Genomic DNA, 20,801 nt, shown 5'->3' on the forward strand with positions numbered 1-20,801 from the left:
TGACGAGGAGCGGCATTTTGAGGTCGCATAACTCGCTTCAGACTGATTTTTAGACATGACACCAAGAGATTTTTTCTTTTCCCTGGCTTTCTGAATCGATTCATATCAAAAAATCTATAATTTTTGAAATGTTCCTCTTTAATTTTTTTAATTTCCGGCAAGAAAATGGCCGTTTATCTAATACAGTGACCAATGACAGTGACCTAAGCCAGTTTTTGAAAGAATTTTTAAATGGTTACTTAACATTTCAATAATCCATCAGTTCTAGGTCTATGAACTCTAATCAATCATCATATCCTTCTCATTGTTCCGGTAAAAAATATATTTCTGATCCCCTCCCTCCTCCCCTCACAGCATCAGCAACCCAAATCTATATATCACTCATCTGAAATTCTTGCTCCAAAAGAACAAAGACAACTGTCTCATACTCACAGATTTCCAGCTGATAGGAGGAAATTGAGTAAAAATAGATTGTTGTTTTTCTTGTTGTTATTTTCTCTATTTCTTTGTTGTTTCCGGTGTGTGAGGCTGTAAGAAGAAGATGGGCGGTACCACAATCTCGAAAAAAAAAGAAAAAAAAGAGGAAAAATTGGTGCCAATTTGATGAATCTTCCCATTCAGTTGGATCATATTTCAATGAAGCCGAAAAAGTTTTTTTCCCTCTCTTTTTGGAATTTCACGTTTCATTTTATTGAGGCTTAAGGAATTTGACTATAAACTACAAATCCTGGTTAGCTTCAGTGATGAAACGTTGCTGAGGCTAAGCGGGCTTGTAGTTTGTAGTCGGCTTGCCTTTGTAAAGTTTGCTGACGCTAAGTGACTATTTCAACCGATTTGACGATTTTTTGGCTCGAAAAAATTTGACGATTTTTTGGCTCGAAACGAAGTTGCACTGCAATCAAAGCTTAAACCGTTCTCGGGACGTGACCTAAAAATCGTGGACTAGAAAAATCTAGGCCACCAATTCTAGGCCGTATAGCTAACCGTCTTCCTAATCTAAAGCTATTTTCTAGTAGTTTGTAGTCTAGTCTCTTCCAAATGGTCACTGTAATTTGTCACTGTAGAAATACACTGACCACAAATATAGGCACTTTCAGGAAAATTGGAAAAAAAAGACTATAAAAAACTGTTTCTTCAGAGGCTAACGACTACATACTATATTTCCAGCTTAGCCTCAGCAAAAACTTGCTGAGGCTAACAGAGATTTGTAGTTTGTAGTCGCTTAGCCTCAGCAAAACTTGAAGTTACTCTACCATTGTCAGTTTTGGCCCGTTTTTCTTGATTTTTTCTCGATTTTTGCTCAGCCTCTATACTTCTTATTTTCCAGAACCGAATCGTCTCATCGTGAACTTCTGACTGGTGACGGTTACCATCTGTGTGTCGATATGAGGAATATACCAGCAAGATCACAAAGTTTCAAGCATCGACCGAAACCAATGGTTGAGGTGAGTGGGGACATCTGGACATACAGACAGGCATCTGGTGCGCCTTAGGCGCGTTTCTTATAATCAAAAATCTTTTAAAGTGTTTGCACTTTTGCTAGAAGCCTAAAAATAATTATTTTTGAAAATTTGGGTAATATTATTTTTTCTGAAAAATTCTTTCTTTCTAAATGCCACATTCACTAATAGGCTTTGTTAAAAATCGTACTAGGGATGGGCGGTACTTTGGATTGTATCTTCTGGAATTTTCTCACGTTTTTATGCTTTAAGCGGTTTTTCGTCTAGCTGGCGCACCTTTGGCGAGATAATTTTGAGATAATCCTGAAGTTGAACATCTGACACCGTTCGTTAACTGGATCTAAGATTTTTAGATTTTAAAACAATTTCTGAGTGTCTGTTGCGCCTTTAGGGTTTTCTTACTGTTTTCTGAAGAAATATTAGTTACACTGACCAAAAATGGTCACTGTAACTAACAACTGTCAGTGTAGTCAGAGTTACACTGACCAAAAACTGGTCATAGCTAGGTCCCGGATATTTAATTTATTTTAACAAAAAAATTAGGTTGAGGGGATTACTATGATCATTTTGAGACAAAAATCAAGAAAAATGGATGAAAACTAAGGGAGTTACGGTATTTTGAAGCTTTGCTGAGGCGAAGACTACAAACTACAAATCTCAGTTGGCCTCAGCAAATTTTGGAATCGGTGTAAGTTTGTTAGTTTCGGACCGTTTTTAATGATTTTTCTCTCAAAATGATCACACTAATTCCCTCTACCAAATTGCGAAAAATAACAAAATTTTTCAAATTCCCTTCCACGTGGAAGGGAGGGTGATAAACTTCGTGAAATATGACTTTTTGAAAATTCTGGTGCCCCTCTGGCGTGTTCTATGTTTTTAGATATTTTGAAAATGTTCCGGTCGTATTATTAGGTTTTAGTTCCGAAATCAAAAATGCTAGTTACACTGACAAAAAAGGTCACTGTAACTAACTGTTGTCAGTGTAGCCATAGTTACACTGACCAAAGTGGCAGTTTGGTCACTGTAATCTAAAATCAGAATGTTTCAGGTAAAATTCACAAAATTTCATTCCCTAGTAATCTAGTTGATTCCACAAGGATAAAACCCTGCTCATCCAACAAAAAATAACAACATTTTTCAAATTTTCTACGAGGAAGTGAGGGTGGTAAACTTCATGAAATATGACTCTTCTTGTTATCCTCATAAAACATGAGAAAACAGCTAGAGACTAGTGATCATTTGATTTTTATGTGATTTCATGTGTAGTTGGTTTAGTTGTTAACATCATAGTATATATACTTGTGACTAGAAGGGGGGATAGACACACCAACTGCTCTCCACTAGTCAGGGGGGTCCCTGATTGAAATGATATTTGGAAGGGAGAGAAGGAGAGAGATAGCAGATGAAAGTAAGTAGTAATCAGTGGGAAATGATTGGAGATGAGAAGTCAGATGATTGGAAAAAGGGAAGGTGGAGCTAGTTACTTCAAGAGATCTCTGAAAATGTTCAGATATTTTCGAATGTGATTTTTTTTCAACGATCGGAACTTCCTTGCTGGTTTCTGATTTGTGAGCTTCTTGGAGATATTTTCTGGTTCTGCCTCTTGTTAGAGATCTCACATTGATTTATAGGATTTGATGCTTCTTTTGATTTCTCATTTAGAAAAGCCATTAAAATAGCTAGGGAATTTCATAAGTCTCATAGTCAGCATGTCATTGTCCAAAATTCGGCACAAATCGGTATTTCAGAAGTCCCCTATTTCTATAAAACGTTGTTTTGCTGACATGGAATGTATTTTGACTGCCCCCCCCTAAAGTACCGATTTTTTTTGCTCATTCGATGAGTTTTCCAAAGACAAAATAAATCGTAAAGGGTTTTCCTGTGACGTGACCTCGTTTTTGAAAAATTGAGATTTTTCGAAAATGCGATTTTTTCGAAAAAAAAATTTCATTAATTTTTTTCATTATTTTCCTGAATTGTTCAGAAAGAGGGTTTTGCAGATGATTGTAGCAAATTTTATGTAGTTTTTGACAAAAATACGAAACATATGAAAAAACAATTTTTTGGTCCTGAAATAGGTAAAAATGTGACACCCTCCAAAAAAAAATTTTTTTTTTGAGAATACCGAGGGTTTTGAATGTTTGGTGAAAAAGTACAACTTATCTGAATTGTTTTGGCATATAGCAGTATAGCGACTCCCGATCGAAAATTAAGGAAAAAATTGCTCTGAAAATTTTCATTTTTCGAAAAAAGTGACATGTCGGAAATGAGTTCAAATTTCCGACATTGACTAAGTTCCTAAACAAAGATCAAAAATAGCTTGGTAGTAACTCTGCAACCCAAAAATACAACTATTTGTAAACCACAACAAAGATAGCTTGACTAATTTGTAATTTTGAGTGACTTTGAATTGTTTTAAGGTTAATTCTCAGTCATTTTCGACAAAACAAAGTATCTCTGTCAAAATTGGTCAGTGTAACTATATGGTACCGGGATTTGTCAAATTTGTATACCAACAACTACTGTAGGCGCAGAGGCTTACTAGGGAAGGCCTCCAGGCGAAAATTGCAAAAAATTGCATTATTTTTTTGCGTGTCAGTGAGGCAATAATTAGTCATTTTTCCGAACGTTGACCTTGTTTTTCTCGAATACCCGACGTCGAGGTCAAAAACTGAATACATATTTGGAATCAGCGTTTTCCCAGCTTTCCAATGACACGTTCCATAACTCCACGGTCGAGGCCTTCCCTAGTTACTTCAAAATTCACAAAAAACGATTCAATCATGTAGTTTGTAGTCTCTATCTACGCCTCAACCAAAGTTAGTTGACACAAGATACCCCTGCTCCGTTTCCGTTCCCCCTTTTGCTGGAAATTGAATTTCCAGTCGAAAAAGTCTGAAAGTGAGAAGGAGAGACAAAAACAGAAGAAGACGTGTGTCTTCTCCACTCTTTTTTTTTCTTCTTCCGTTTTTTGCAAATTTCGTTAGAAGCGCAATCTCAGAGACTCTGTGACACACGGAACATATTTAGAATAACTTCAGATATGCTTACTAGTTGTAGTTTGTAGTCATGAATTTTTTGTACACTGATCATTATTTTGTCACTGTACATTTGCAGTGCCCCAAATTTTGTTATTTTTGTAGAAGCTCCGCACAGTTCCAACAACTGCGCTCCACCGAAATGACCTCGAAAAATATCTCATTTTCTCTATGTCTCTCAATTTCGAACACAATTTTAATCGGTTTCAGTAGAGCACAGTTGTAAGATGCGTGTATGTACACTGACAATTAATTTGTCAGTGTATTTTGTCAGTGTACTCTTAAAGTGTCTTTGCAATTTTTGTATAGTCTGCCCTGTGTCTAGATTGACGTATCTATAAATTGTCCAAAGACAAATTTGACCTCCCTTCCCCCGACCGCCTACAATATTTATTTTTTCGGCTATCCTTCCACCCCGTTTTGACGTCATTTGACACCGATATTTATATTAAAAAGGTTGTATAAAAGAAAGAGTACAGTCTGAGATACAAGACAAGCAAAAAATAAATAGGTAGATCAAAAAACATTTTTGTACTTCACACCTGTCCACCGTGAGTTTTTCGTGTTTTGTGACAATTTGGAATTTTTGTATAAAATAAGTTTTTTTCGCGTAGAATACTTATTCTACCGTCTGATAGAAGCTATCGAAATGCAAATTTTCTGTTATTTTGGGAATATTTTGAGTGAAGTAAGTTGGGGTGATGTAGGCGCGTTTTTCGAATTTTTCTCAAAAAAGTTAAGTTTTCGACAAAGATTCAAAATTAGAAGACGTTCTGAGAAATTATCAAAAATGTTCATATTTTCGATGAGAAATGGAAAAATATGTCAAAAAACTGTTGCGTTCGGGTCTTCGAAGTTACAATGACAAATATTTTTGTCAGTGTAGTTGTCGATTTATCCCAAACCTTCGTGAAGTCATGCCTGTATCTGAGGCTGCGAAATTTCAATTTTTTAAAAGGTTTCTTCTCAATAGAGCGCATTTCCATTTTTAATTGTTTCTCTTTACCGATAATTAGCTAGATTTGCCTATTGCTTAGACTGTCATGAATTGTCATTCCGATTCTCAGTAGAGCGCACTTTCATCATTCATCTAAGAAACTGAAATTCAACTAACTACAGTAATTCTCTAAACTACAGTACCCCTTCCTCCAAAATTTATCTAAAATTTCGAAAAATAACATTTCAATTTTTTTTCATCTCGATCTATGACAAATCTCTCTCCACCAAACCCTTTAATTATTCCAATTCTCATATTTTTCATCTATTTTTACCCTTAGAAACCGAAAAGCCAAAAAATACGAATTATACCAGGACACGAGTTATTCACATATATAATTTACCAAATTTTCAATTTTTTTCTCAGAAAATAGACTCCGCCCACTTTTTCTTGCCTCTTTTCTTCATTTTTCACGTCGTTTTCTCCCCTAAAAAATATTCCGAAAAAAAATGAAATCTTCTAGAAAAATGACGGAACTCATCAGTCCAGAAATGCTTCTACAAGTGGAGGTAAACGCGCCTAGAGGTGCACCAGCCTGTGTCTGTCTGTGTGTCTGTGTATCCGGATGTCCACTTTCATTTATTTTTAGGTCCGCCGAATGGCAGTCGATGATGTTGGGCCACACGAACGACGTCGCAGCACGCCGACTGTTTCCAGAAGGCCATCGCTTCAGAAGTGAGTTTCATTGAGGGACTACAAGCTACAAACTACAAAAATTAAATTGGATTAATTAAATTGAGCCAAAAACCAAGAAAAACGGGTCAAAACTGACAAAGTTACAGTTGCTTCAAGTTTTGCTGAGGCTAAGACTACAAACTACATAAGTCAGTTAGCCTCAGCAAATTTTCACTGAGGCTAAGCAAAACGTGTAGTTTGTAGTCGTTAGCCTCTGCAAAAATAGAATAGACAGGATTTTATAGTTTTTTTTTTCAAATTTTCCGGAAATGCGACTTTTTTGGTCTGTGTATTTTGTCAGTGTACTGTCAATTTCTCCCCATTTCACTGACTCTTGTCAATGATCTCTGAACCTTTTCTTGACCACGTGATCCCAAAATTTCCCTTGATTTCTTCTTCTTCTTCCTGTGGGCGGATTGTTTATAAATTATACAAACCACCACTACTCCAGATGTCTCAATCAGTCATCCCACCCCTCTTCCTCCACCCCAAATCATCATTTTTCTTTTCCAGATCAAGAATTATGGAACCACGTACCGATGTTTGGCCAGAGGCCAAGAATAGCGGATTAGAGGAGAGATTTTTGAAGTTGCCCGATTCAGAGGATTATACGAGGTGAGTCTAAACTTCTGGAAGGCAAAAACAAGTTTGCAAAAAAAGTTTTGTGTCAGGCCGGGATCGAACCCCGGACCCTCGGGGTGACAGCTGAGTAGTGGATTTCCCCACTGAGCCACTTAGGTAGCTCTTTTGAAAATCGTGGATTTTTAGTTTTTTATGGATTTTAGGTGGTTTTGTATGATTTTCAGATGTTTTTTAAAACTTTTTAAACAATTTTCGGATTCCAGAGTCCGTCAATTCAAAATCGACGAGAAGGGAGCCGTCGTGTCACGTGGCGACTCGTTCCGCCGTAAACGCACTCCCACTTACAAATCCGACAAATCGCCATCCCCATTCCCGGTTTCGGTCTCCACCGACTCGGCACGTGGATCCAGAAGTGAGAGTGAAGCGAGTGAACCGCCCATCTCGGATGAGTTGAACAAGATGACACTGACGGATTTGACGAATGCGTCGACTAGTCACAAGACTTATAAGGTGAGTGTCTGGGGAAAGAGGGGATTACTGTGATCAATTTAAGACAAAAATCAAGAAAAATGGGTGAAAACTAAGGGAGTTACGGTATTTTGAAGTTTTGTTGAGGCTAAGACTACAAACCAGAGTTGCATGGAATTCCGACTTCCGACTTCCGACTTCCGACTTCCGGGCATTTTTTTACTTTCGAGTTCCGACTTCCGACTTCCGGATAAGAAAAATCACTTCCGACTTCCGACTTCCGACTTCCGGATAAGGAATTTTACTTCCGACTTCCGACTTCCGACTTCCGGATAAGAAATTTTACTTCCGACTTCCGTCATTCCGTAACTGTGGAATCTCCGAAAAGTATATTTCGCAGAAATACTTGAAAGAATGGTCGAAAAGGAGAGAAAATTGGCTTTTCTTCATCCAAAACCTAATTTTCCACTGATTTCCGCCAATTTTATAATCTTTTCTCTTGGAGTTTTTGAATATTTGCGAAAAAAATCTAATTCCGACTTCCGACTTCCGACTTCCAACTTCCGACTTCCGGGCGTTTTTTCACTTCCGACTTCCGACTTCCGACTTCCGGTTAAGGAAATTCACTTCCGACTTCCGACTTCCGACTTCCGGATAAGGAATTTTACTTCCGACTTCCGACTTCCGACTTCCGGATAAGAAATTTTACTTCCGACTTCCGACTTCCGACTTCCGGATAAGAAATTTTCACTTCCATGCAACTCTGCTACAAACTACAAAAATAAGTTAGCCTCAGCAAATCTAGGAATCGGTGTAACTTTGTTAGTTTTTGACTGTTTTTAATGATTTTTCACCCACAAATTCTTCCTTCCTATTTATCAAATTCTTGATTATCACATTTCTTAATTTTGGATTTTCAGCCAAATTTTTTGTCTATACCTAAATTTTTTCAGAATTTTCAAAATTACATCTATCTTGTAGATTTTGATATTTTCAGTCTTTCTAACCAAAAACCACAAAAATTGGTTCAAAACCCGCAGAGTTACATCCATTTCAGTTTTTACCGAGGCTAAGACTACAAACTACAAATGTCAGTTAGCCTCAGCAAAATTTTGGAATTGATGTAACTTTTTCGGTTTTTAATGATTTTTTTGCTCTTTTCAGATCTACGTTGTCGGAGACACCGGCACCGGAAAAAGTTCGTTGATCTCTCAACTGATCACTTCGGAATACAAAAACGCGTTTGCCGATGAGATTCGTAAGTGGCCTAGAAACTTCTCGGCCATCAGAACAACCCGATTTTTTGCAGAAGACTACGAGAATACCGTATCAATTTGTATCGGTGGAGTGGAGTGTGATCTCGTGTTCTTCGAGTCGGATATGGCTGATCCGTGCTGGTTGACGAATGAGGTTCACGCGTTTTTGGTCGTTTACAGTATCGATTCGAAGTCGAGTTGGAAACAGGCCATGTTGGCTTTGGAGGTGAGCCTTAGAGACTACAAACTACACAAAATTAGAAGATCCTAGGTTACACTGACAAATTTTGTCAGTGTAAAGGACAAAGTGACTACAAACTACAAAATAATGATTTTCAGATGATTCGAGACCGCCCGGGAACCCGTAACCTTCCGATGCTTGTCGCTGGAAATAAGATTGATTTGGAAAGAAAACGGACTGTCACAAAGCAAGGTAGGAGGCTCCGCCCACTTTTATCGATTTTCGATTTTCGTAATTTTCAGAAGTGCGAGCAGCCAAAGCGGCAATGGGATTCGAGCACTTCGAGATCTCCGTCGCTTTGGACCATGACGTCGACGATCTTCTCGTGGGACTCGTCGCCGAGATTCAGGAGGCGTTTGCTCCAGAATCCGTCCTTCAGAAGCCGTCGCCACGTCATCATCCGATCGACGACTTCCACAGTGCGATCAGAAGATATTCGCAGAGAAAGAAGAAGGCGCCGTTGAACGATTTGGAAGGGGGTTAGTAGAACAAATAATTATTTAAAAAAATTTTAAACTTTAAAAAAATTTAATTTTTAATTTTTCAGGAAAATGCTCTGTTCTCTCACCTACCGGACTTTTCGCCAAATTCAAAAATTGGCGACGTGGCAGCTCTCCGCGAATAGAGACCAACTGAATATCTCAATTTTCTTTTTCCTTTTTTTTTTTGATTTCCCCCCACATTTTTTATACCAAAAGCGGTTTTCCCTCCTTCCCCAAACCAACCTTTGCATTTCTTGCTATCATCTCCCAAATACTACAAAAATAAGTACCAAACAAGCCACGCCCACTTTTCTTCTAATCACCGAGATTTTTCTGAAATTTTGACACATGAAATGATATAATACAGCTGAAAAAAAAGCAAAAATCCTAATATGAAATTGACAATAATAACTATATAATGTACTAAAAATATCAATGAAATGAACAAATAAAAACGTGATTATCCTTTGAATATGTGTACATGATCTGATGAGATGTTGAGTGAGTCGAGAGCACTGAAAATTGGGAAATTTTGAATTTTACGCAAAAATTGACACATTTTGAAACAAAAATCAAGAAAATTCGAGGAAAAACGACTAATTTAGTTTTACTGAGGCTAAGTCAAAATGTAGTTTGTAGTCGCTTAGCCTCAACAAAACTCACTTTTTCGCCGCCACAATGAATCCATCGGGTCCACAAATGAATGCTCGTCTCGATTCAGATGACGTGGGGATGATGGTCTTCAGAAGTTCCGGAGTGATTCTTCCATGAAGTTGATATTCGGATTCTTCAGATTTCGGAGCGGAGAGGACGTTTCTTAGCTGGAAAAAGTATTTTTTGCTGAGGTTAACGACTACAAACTACAAAATGAGTTAGCCTCAGTGAAACCTGAAAATCATTGATTTTTCCGCATTTAAACGGATTTTCGCTGTTTTTAGCTTAAAATTAATGACAATTTTCAGAAAAACAGTCAAAATTCCCTTTTATTGAGCATTTTTACTCACCACAATCTTCTCATCTCCCTCAAACGTCTTCCAAATTTCTCCGAGTTTCCACGTTTTGCCATCTGGTGTCACCGTCTGAATATCCTCCTCCGTTTTATTGAACATCAGCATGTAGACTTCAGAATTCGATGCCTTCTGAATCCGTCTCTCCAGTAAATCAATCATCGGAGTAATTCCACTTCCAGCTGACAACAGAATCAATTGTGATGAGTTTTCAGTCCATCCAGTGAAATCTTTGTCCCCAATCGGGTCACTTATCACCAGCTCGTCACCGATTTGCAGTTTCTCGAGTGACGGAGTACAGATTCCGTCTGGATAGATTTTAATCATCAGGTCGATACGCTGAGGAGTCATGTTGGAGATCGGTGTGTACGGGCGGTACAGATTGGCCTCTGAAAATGGGGAAAATAAGAGGAAAACTAGATTTTTTTATTGGAAAAATTGGAAAAATCAATGTTTTCAGTATTTACTGAGGCTAAGCGGCTACAAACTAGACAAAGTAATTAGCCTCAGCAAACCCTTAGAAAATTTCGCTGTGCCTGATAGCTAAGAAGGACAGTGTCTCTTAAAAACGGTAAAAATACAAGATTTTCGGCGAAAAATTGCAATAAACACCGAAAAAACTGAAAACTCCTAAAAATTCACTCAAAACGACAAAATTCCGTTTACTGAGGCTAACTGACTACAAACTACACAATTTACTTAGCCTCAGCACTTTTGGCTAACTTCCCTGTGTAGTTTTAGGCTAACTTCCCTGTGTAGTTTATTTCCACTTAGCCTCAGTAGGCCTCAGAAAACTTTACTGAAGCTAAGCGGCTACAAACTACAAAACGCAATTAGCCTCAGCAAAAATCAAAAACGTGGCGATTTCATTCAAAATTTGTCATTTTCAATTCTGAAAACGGAGAAATTTATAGAAAAGCAATAAATTATGTGATTTTTTATGCAAAAATCACTATTTTTCATTCAACTTTTTCGTGAATTCAAAATTACTAACTTCCTTTTCTGACTTTCACCCCCACATGATATCCCAGCGGTATCCGATAAGTGGTATATTCAGGTAATTCCAGACTAAACACCAAAGTGTCATGATTCAGTCGGAATAAATCGATAATTTTCGTAGAATGATACGAGGACCCGGGTCGTCGTCGAATTTTGCATTTCTCTCGATTCAGCACATCTTCTAGATTTTCTAGCGCCGGAAACCGAATTTCCACTCGATTTTTCTTAACAATCAGTTCATATTTCTGCTGGGTTAGTGTCTGTGTCGATTCGAACTCAAATTCCATCGCCGGCTGCCAAAAATGATGAATCAATACTCGAAGACGTGCGTGTTCTTCTGAATTCTCCTCGCCACGTGTATTGATCGAAGTCTTCACAGAGACAGGTGTCAACGATACAATCACATTCTGCTCAGTGAGTCCCGTCCACTCATCATTTTCTATTGAAATTCCATGCTCGATGGTCTCGACACGACTTCCGAATCCGCCATCGAAGTAGCCGCTGCCTAATGAAGACGGTACACCCAGTTTATTAGTGTCATCTGATGTTGTAGGTGGCAGGGGTGATGGTACTGGAAAAAATGGTTTTGGATATTGCTTCAAAGCGCGTCTGAGGCGCGCCAGACACATTTTTTCTCCAAATTTCTCGATTTTTCTAACACCTACACTTTGATAAATCTCCAATAAACGGTCCGACGACGCATGCCTTCAAAAAACTCTCATAATTGACCCACGCGTGATATTGATTGAAAAGGGGCGTGGCGTCACGACCGCCGGCACGTAGCAATTCGGGAATACCGCCTGGATGAAAATCGAGATATTTTGTGACGTCGTATACCTGGAAGGACAGGGAAAATTGAGGGAAATAGACCGAAATATAGGAAAATTTGGTTTACTGAGGTTAAGTAACTAGAAACTACATTTTCGAGTTAGCCTCAGTAAATTTTGCTGAGGCTAACACATTTTTGTAGTTTGTAGTCATTAACCTCAGTAAAACAGAAAAATAAAATGTTCCGGTCAGTTTTTCACCGTATTTTTCGTGATTTTTTGTTTTCTTACCGTTCCAAATAAATGTACCCAACAGTCTTCTTTTGTGTCATGCTTCATCAACTCATCGTGATCCACACCACCCGTTATTCGCTTTGCGAGATGCTGAAAGTATTTTTTATAGAAAAACTTCACAATTTCTATCAAAAACCTCTAAAAACCTACTTTTCGAATAAATTTTGTTAGCCTAGTGCACATTTTGGTCTTGTGAGTAACGAAAAAAAAAAAGAAATTTTGTTGCTCCGTGGGGATTCAGAAGCTAGAAGAGACGCAGACAGAAGAAGCGGTGAGCAAAAAAAAGAGGGAGAATTTTCGTGTTTGTGGCGGAAATTGAATGATTATTCCGAGAATTTAATTAGATTGGTGTTGATTGCTTGGCGCTAGGTGTTTTTCCTTTTTCGCTGAGGCTAACTGACTACAAACTACAAAAATGGGTTAGCCTCAGCAAAAACGAAAATCATCGTGACTTTTCAGTTTCTTTTTCTCATTTTTGCGCAGAAAAATGGTTTTTTGTGAATTCTAATCGGAAATTGTTCATTTCTCTAGTTTTCGGGATTAAATTTTTTTCAAAACTCCCCACCTTATTAGCTGTCAATCTCAGCCAATCCATAAACCCTTTTCCAGGTGCCAACGCCACTTTAACCCGCCCATATTCACTTCTTCCTATCGTCGGTTTTGCGAATAGCCCGCCATTTGTCCCAGTAACTGATAAATTGTTCATGAGATCTGAAAATAGAGTAGGAAATTTTAAACGGGTTTTTTGAGGGTGTTGAAATGTTTAGTTGAGTATTTATTGAGGAATACGTGATATTAATCAATAATTCATACATTTTTGTTATTGAAAACCTTCAAAACGTTTGAAAATTCCCCGAAATTGATGGAAAACCGGCTGGAAATCTCTGAAAATAATTTTCGGCTCGGACACGAGAAACACGCTAACCCACAGGTTTGCGCACTTCTCGTGCTTCGGAAAATTTGCATGTCTAGAAATAAATTGTTATTTGTTGTATCTTTAATTCTAATTTTTTCTTATAAAGCTAATCTAAAATTGAATAAAAAATTACAGATAAAACAATATTAAAATGACCGATTCTGAACAACGACTAGCCGAAATTGAATCGATTGCCGCGATTTTCCCCGATCTTTTAGAGGAATCAACGGAAAAACAATTGATATTTGAATTCGATCGGAATATTAGCATGACGATAACATTGCCAGATGATTATCCTTCTACGTAAGATTTTTTTAATTTGAAAAATTGTGATTTTGACTTTTTTACTGAGGTTAACGACTACAAACTAGAAAAATGAGTTAGCCTCAGCAAACTTTACTGAGGCTAACTCGATAATGTAGTTTGTAGTCAGTTAACCTCAGTAAAACTTAAAAGTCTCGTAACTTTGCCCATTTTTCACCGTTTTTGTTCATTTTCATTTTAAAATTTGCAGATCACCACCAATATTCGAACTGAGTGGACCATATTTGCGACGAGAGCAAAAAGAGATTCTTCACAATAATTTGAATGATATCTACGTGGAGAATATCGGATTTCCAGTGATTTTCAATTGGATTTCACTGATTCAAGATTTTATTCAAGTTAGTTAATGGAAACTGGCGCACCTTCAACGCGTTTTTATTTTTTTCAGGATTTGCCACCAGAAGAACTCGAAACTTCGGAATCCGATTCACCAGATGACGTGGCAAATTCAGTGATTCCAGAAGAAATCGATGATATGAATATCCAGCATGGAGAAGTGTTCACTGATCGAAAAAGTGCATTTCAAGCACATTTAGCAGTTGTTAGAAGTAAAAAAGATGTAAGCAACGCTGACTACAAACTACAAACATCTCTTATTGATTTCAGGTCGATCGAGTGATGCAAATTCTCTTGTCAAACTCGAAAATCTGCCGGGCGACTCATAATATAACAGCGTATCGATATACTGGTGAAGTTAATGGAAAACTGATACATTATCATGATTGTGCGGATGACGGAGAGCACGGAGCCAGTTCGAAAATGTTGGAATTGATGGATCGAATGAAGGCGGATAATGTTATGGTGGGTTTCTTCTGGAAAACAAACAGACATTTGGGCGAAAATCCGTTGAAAGGCAAAGAAAAAAAGATAAATTCGTTAGCCTCAGTGAGGTTTGTTGAGGCTAACTGACTACAAACTACAATACTCAATTAGCCTCAGTAAAAACAAAAGATCTTTTCATTACCTAACCGATTTTTTATGATTTTAAATGTAAAATGTGTGAAATTAATTATTTTTCAAAAATGGGGTAAAAATTCTGCACATTTTACAATTAAAATCATAAAAATACATTAAAAACTCGCAAAGTTTCAATCTTCCCAATTTTTTCTGAGGTTAACTCACTTTTATAGTTTGAAGTCTGTTAGCCTCACTTAAATCGATTTTTAAACAATTTTCAGTCATTTTCTTCAATTTTTCCCTAGTTTTCAGGTCGTCGTGACTCGCTGGTACGGTGGAATCCATCTGGGACCCGATCGCTTCCGACACATCAATAATTTAACGCGACAAATTTTATCGGATAATAATTATGGACTCAAAAAGTCTTAACATTCATTTTTCTTTAGTTTTTTCTTGTGATATTCTGATTCTTCACGTGTACTTCATTTAGTCAAAATTCTGCCACGTGTAACTTTTTACTCATTTTTCTTGTACTGAAATTAAAATAACCATTTTCTAGTCAGTAAAATGCGCAATTTGGTGGAGCTCGGCTCCCCGAATAGCGTCTATTACACAGTATTCTGTTGCTCTCATGTCATTATTGCATTCTTCATTTTCATGGTAATTTTTCGGATTTTTTAAGTGAAGTTAATTTTTTTTCGAAAAACCTTTAAAAATTTCAGATTCTAGATCTAACCCTCACTCTATTCTCCCTATTTTTCGAACTTTTTGTGATTTTTGTGAGTTTTTTTTTGTTGCTCACCACGTTGCAATCCCCTCGTTTCAGTACCGTGATGTCCCTGATCAGATATGGGCGATTTTTCACGGGGCCTCACTGATTACAATGGTTTCTGGATTTTTTGCGATTTGTGTAGGTCAAAACATCTGGAAATTTGTGATCGATAAATTACAGGACAACCCCACAGCTATCATATTTTTCGGTTGTCGAGTTTCGTTGATTTTGGCGGTGACTATTGCTAGATTTATGTGAGTGAGGCTTAGCAGACTACAAACTACAGAAATTTGGGGCATTTTGACTTAAATAATCGCGAAAATTCATTGAAATATAACAAAGTTTGAAGGATTTTTGTTTTTGTTGAGGCTAATTGCTTTTTGTAGTTTGTAGTCTGTTAACCTCAACAAACTTTACTGAGGCTAACTGACTACAAACTACATTTTTTGAGTTAGCCTCAGTAAACCTTGGAACTACCGTAATTTCATGAATTTTGAACGGATTTTCGTGATTTTTAGCTCAAAATTTGGGAAATTTAATGAATTTTTTGGAAAAAATCCGATTCAGAATTTCAATAAATGAATTCAAATCTCGAGAAGAGCCAACACTTCAAGAACTTCTAAGCCTATTCCAAATAATTCCTGTTGTTATTTACACGATCGGCCTCTTTTTGGTCATTCGGTTGTTCTCGTTTTCTACTGGAAGATATCGGTAGGTCAAAAGTCAAATAGTTTTTTTCTTTCTGGAAAAATGGAAACATTTTCCTTTTTCCAGTGGCTATCACGATGTTGATGAGGATTTACGTCTGGAAGTGAGGAGGTAGGTTATTTCTGGTGGCCTAGAATACCAAACTAGTCCACCATTCAATAAAAAAAAATCAAATTTTCGAAAAGAAAATTTTTCAGAAAATACGAGGAATTCGAGGCGTCTATTGATGCAGCACCGAAGGAAGATTGATTTTAAAAAAATGTTTATTTTATAAGAAAAACTTCTTTGTTTAGTAAAGACTTCAAACTACAGAAACTACACAGACTACAAAAAATTGCAAAGTTTGGTCAGTGTGAATTGGTTAGTGTAACTTACTTACACTGACCAAGTAAGTAACACTGACCAATTCACACTGACAAAAAAATGTTGTAGTTTGTAGTCCCCGCCTTTCTAAGCCGCTCTTTTTTCAAGTAGATTTTTCCAGTCCCTCGTCATTCTTGAAATATAATCTTCAGATTTTTTTTTCTAGTAGCATGTCCCGTCTTCCCTCATATATATGAGAAGAATCTCTCAATTCCTTCCTTTTTTTCCTTTTTTGGACAGAAAAAAACATAGATGACGGATAAAAAATAAGGGAGGAAAATAATGGAAAACAAACATAAAGAAGTAGGTTAGTCAGAAGAAAAACACTCATAATAGATGAGAAGGTTTTGTAGTTTGTAGTCTGGAAGACTCAAGCTAACAATGTGATTAAAACTGGAATAATGCAAACAGTTTCATAAGAGTTGAAAATTTTTGAAAAGTTGAAAATTTTGAGACATTTTGAGATCCCGTCACAGTTTCCACTATATTTTCCGGTAGATCAAATCTCGATCTTCATTTTTCTAGTTGACAACTTTTTGATAGCTCCGCCCACTTTTGAGATACAAGAGATACTATATCTAAAAAGTGGGCGGAGCAATCAAAAAGTTGTCAACTAGAAAAATGAAGATCGAGATTTGATCTACAAGAATATTATAAATTTTGCAATTTTTTTGGAATCGGGACTATTGATTTTGTAGTTTGTAGTCTCCATTAAAACGCGCCGAAAGCACTCCAGTCTTGCTATCTCGAATCTCAAAGATTCAATGTCATCAAGTTCTTCAATGCCGTCTCATACTGCAAACGCGTCGAAGGCGCCCCAGTCTGCTTTTAGGGTGAAACAAATCCAAGTTCATACTCACGTCATTCCCCTAACCTCATTATGAAACCTCATCCAGTCTTCGATTGGCCAATCTGAAATAGGTAATACATAGATATGTACACCGCGCCAATGGCGCGCCAGCCGCTAATTTGACATGTGCATAATTTAATACGACGGGCGGACAGGAAGTTAAACATTTTCTCCTCTTCTCTTTTTTCGTACACCGATTAGGAAAAAGAGAAGGATTTCTTTCGTCTTTTTGCGCACATAACAATTTGCTTAAATGAATAATTTTGTTATCCTTTAGATCTTCTTAGATTCGATGGATCCCCCGTTAGAATGGTGTCACTTCTTGATTTTTGACGTACTATTTTTTTGAATTTCGTCGGGGGGAAATCCTTCCCCAATTTAGACACCAAAAACGGCAATAAATCGTGGATCCGGTTGCAAATATTTGACAAATGAGACCACTTGAAGAACAAGGGAAAGAGAATGGGTTTAGGCCACTCCCACTTTTGTTTAGAACGAATCTGTTTGACCTTTTTTGAAATTAAATAGGTTTTCGAGCCACGCCCACTATCGGAATGTTTCAGACGGTTAGAGTTCAGACCACGCCCACATGGCCTTTGAGGAATTTGGAGACTTTAGGTCACGCTTACTTTTGAGACATGATGATGCTATTTTCGATTAGATAATAGAGTGAATCCGATACTGAGATAAACTTTCGCGTTATTTATACTCATTACCGAGCAAGAATGTCAGATCTGGCGCGTCGTTGGCGCTTTTGTAAGATGAGATTAGGGGAATGACGTGAGTATGAGCTCGGCCTTGGTTCACCATGAAAGCAGACTGGGGCGCCTCTGGCGCTTTTGCAGCATGGTGGTTTTAATCCATTTCAGCTTCTATTCGTCCCTGTTCTAAAAAGTCTTTCGGGATGAAAAATTATAATTTTATTGACAGGATGAAATCTCGTTTCTACTAAGCTGTCCTGGAATGTAAGATCTCCTACTAAACACTCATATGAGACACTTTATGACTAAACCTGAAAACACCTGGGGGTACTACTGTGTGTGTGTCAATGTTTATGTGATTAACATGTCCCCTCTCTTGAATAAGAAGAAATTATAGGATTTCAGGTGATAAGAACTAGATGTTTGTCATTGGTTCATGTAGGTTCTCAGTTAGTTATCACGCGAGCTAGAAAAGGATATGTACCGGAAAACACTCGTCACAGAAGTTTTTAGGTTTTATTTCCTTATAGTGGCTATATATGTAGGCGTCAGAAAGAGTAAAGCTCGGTTCTGTTTTCTCTTTTTCTTCGGTTTCGGTATAGTGCGGTTGTAAGAAGCGTGTCGTGCTAATAAGAGGATGTCAAAATTTAGAATTAAATTGCATTGAAGAAAACTGATGTACATTTCCAAATGTTAATCCGGAACCTTGAAAATCGTGAGTCTTGAAATGTGTAATGTCTTTCGAACATTTTCAGAAAATTTCGTTGAAAAATTATTACACTTTTCTGAATCCGGGTCGACCGAGTCCAGCCAGATGTTTGACAAGTCTGCAAAAAACCAATCAAAACTTTTGCTCTCCACTCAAAGTTCAAAACAAGATGACATCATTCCAAGGCTATCGTTCCGTCTCATCTCAACCCCTTCTACTTTTTTTTTCTTTGCTCCTTTTTTCTTTTTTTCATAACTTCTCCTTCTCCCAGTTCTCTTATTGTCTTCCTCCTACCGCCTGCACTGCATGAACAAAAACGGGAAACCCTGACTACAAACTAAAGTAGTCCGCTCAGATTTAGAAAATCTCGAAGTTATGAAGATTTTCAGCTTCTGATTAATCAGGACAATCGAGCTGTCTGTAAGAGTATAAAACTTCCATATTTGAATCCCATTTCCATCTATTCTCTTTTCCCTCTTATGCTCAGTGTCATCAATCAACCAACATCTTCCCTCCGCTCCTCTGTTCTCTTCGATCGGGTTTAGTTGGTGTTTGGTTTAAAATAAACTGACTAAACATTCATCATTTTCTTTGAATCTTTCTGTGAGTTCAACTTATTCAAAACTTGAGTACTGACCACAATAAATATATTTTAACTACATTACAAAACTTTTTGTCAAATCTACTAGGCTGGAAAAAACAGCGGAAACTCCTGGTTAATTTTTTGCAGACTTTTTGCTGCGGGTCGTAGACGCTGCCCTAATCCTCAAGCTTATCAAGCATTGCGTATTCTAGATCCTACTAAACGTTCTACCAAGAGTGTTCTCGATTATATTAATGTTTTTAGTGACATGCAAGGCTATAGCACGGTTGACCGCGACCGCGGATGAACCAAATGGGCTAAATTTTTGCATTTTACGGCCTAGATGACAAGTAGTAAAATTGATTGAAACGATAACTAAGACATGCTTATTAAGAATATGCAAAAATTTACAAACATTGTCAGCGAATTTATCCGAAAATGGTAGTCGGAACTTACACTGACAAAAGTTACACTGACAAAAAGTTACACTGACAAAAGTTACAGTGACCAAAAGTGATTTTTCTCGAAATCTTGTTAATTGTTAAAATTTGGCTAAAATAAGACATGCTGAACACATAAATGTTAGAATTTTGATGTATTTCACGATTCCAAACGATTTCACCAAAAACTTTAAAAATAGGGTAGCTCTTACGATTTTTGCAATTTTGTAGAATCTCCCTTAGAAGTGTCTAAACTAAAATCCTCTAATTCCCGTTTGTACCCTGATTCCAATTCTCCCAATTCATCATAATCCCCGACAGCTCCTCCCCCCTCCCCCGTGTCCGACTAAAGGCTCCCCTATTTGCTGAAGAACTTGTCTAATTGTAAGACATTGTTGCGTCGAAGGCGCCCCAGATAGCAAACTAAACGGATCTAGGCCCACATTTTGAACTTTTTGTCGTTTAGATTTTTAGATTTTGTAGTCTCCATTAAAACGCGCCGAAGGCGCATCAGGTTTGCTATCTCAACCGATCTTAACAACGCGCCTAAGGCGCACCAGACGATATCAGCCGATCTCAAAGATTAATGCTAAGTACCCTGATTCCTATTCTCATCATAATCCCCGACAACTCCTGTCCCCCTTTCCCTCTCTTCAAGTCTATAACTCCTCCTCCCAAATAAAAGGGGCTCCCCCCCCGTAAAATGATGAAACCCTATAGTCTTCCCCCCTCCTTTCCCTTGCTAAAGCACTCCCATTTTCTCGTTTTTCCATAATCGTCCAACGGGCGGGAAGCAGGGGGTGCACTTCTCCCTCCAACGCTTGTGTATGTATACTCCTGGAGCCACATACACTTTTTTTTGCTCACTCACGTCTTCTTCTTTTTTTTTCTTCGTTTTCCTTCTTCGTCTCCCTCCGCGTCCGTTAGCCGACGTCGAGGGGGAATCGATGTAGGCTCCCCCAACGCCTTCTTCTTCTTTTTTCTTCTTTCTCCCGAGAAAAGAAGAGAGAGAAGACATTGCTTTTTGCCCTCAGCTCCGCCGGGCTATACAACTCTCCGTTTTTTTATGACTCAAAAAATGTGTGTGTGCTACGTCACCTTCTCCACGATGATTCCGACTCTGCAAATTTCTGACTTAAAATTTTTGACCGTTTGGGGATTTCTAATTCTAGTCAGCTGGAATTTGTGAGCAAAATATTTTGAGATTCTTGGTCTAGTCATTGCTCATTATCATCATTAGAACTACAAATCTCTTGAGCTCCAATTATTGTT

General features: G+C 37.7%; 4 protein-coding genes across 4 annotated transcripts; 3 read left to right on the forward strand and 1 right to left on the reverse strand.

The window, feature by feature from the left end:
• Positions 1–1,385: 1,385 nt before the first annotated feature.
• On the forward strand, positions 1,386–9,353 carry GCK72_003535 (uncharacterized protein; the record flags this gene model as incomplete). Its single annotated transcript, XM_003107335.2, has 9 exons — positions 1,386–1,445; positions 6,085–6,170; positions 6,684–6,785; positions 7,016–7,262; positions 8,385–8,478; positions 8,530–8,702; positions 8,816–8,909; positions 8,960–9,196; positions 9,265–9,353. 9 exons carry the CDS (start codon positions 1,386–1,388, stop codon positions 9,351–9,353), a joined length of 1,182 nt encoding a protein of 393 aa, XP_003107383.2.
• A 306-nt stretch (positions 9,354–9,659) lies between these two features.
• On the reverse strand, positions 9,660–12,972 carry GCK72_003536 (uncharacterized protein; the record flags this gene model as incomplete). Its single annotated transcript, XM_003107330.2, has 7 exons — positions 9,660–9,714; positions 9,863–10,020; positions 10,204–10,595; positions 11,201–11,776; positions 11,871–12,042; positions 12,264–12,356; positions 12,832–12,972. 7 exons carry the CDS (start codon positions 12,970–12,972, stop codon positions 9,660–9,662), a joined length of 1,587 nt encoding a protein of 528 aa, XP_003107378.2.
• A 361-nt stretch (positions 12,973–13,333) lies between these two features.
• On the forward strand, positions 13,334–14,832 carry GCK72_003537 (uncharacterized protein; the record flags this gene model as incomplete). The annotated part of the gene is made up of 5 exons (XM_003107386.2): positions 13,334–13,485; positions 13,697–13,844; positions 13,895–14,065; positions 14,113–14,307; positions 14,716–14,832. The coding sequence occupies 5 exons, from the start codon at positions 13,334–13,336 to the stop codon at positions 14,830–14,832; spliced, it is 783 nt and encodes a 260-aa protein (XP_003107434.2).
• Positions 14,833–14,970: 138 nt separating this feature from the next.
• Positions 14,971–16,132, forward strand: GCK72_003538 (uncharacterized protein; the record flags this gene model as incomplete). Its single annotated transcript, XM_053724115.1, has 6 exons — positions 14,971–15,063; positions 15,126–15,182; positions 15,230–15,313; positions 15,356–15,429; positions 15,950–15,994; positions 16,081–16,132. 6 exons carry the CDS (start codon positions 14,971–14,973, stop codon positions 16,130–16,132), a joined length of 405 nt encoding a protein of 134 aa, XP_053592760.1.
• Between the last annotated feature and the right edge of the window lie 4,669 nt (positions 16,133–20,801).

The sequence above is a fragment of the Caenorhabditis remanei genome, chromosome I (assembly GCF_010183535.1).
Source record: "Caenorhabditis remanei strain PX506 chromosome I, whole genome shotgun sequence".
In the NCBI taxonomy this organism is placed as follows: Eukaryota; Metazoa; Nematoda; class Chromadorea; order Rhabditida; family Rhabditidae; genus Caenorhabditis; species Caenorhabditis remanei.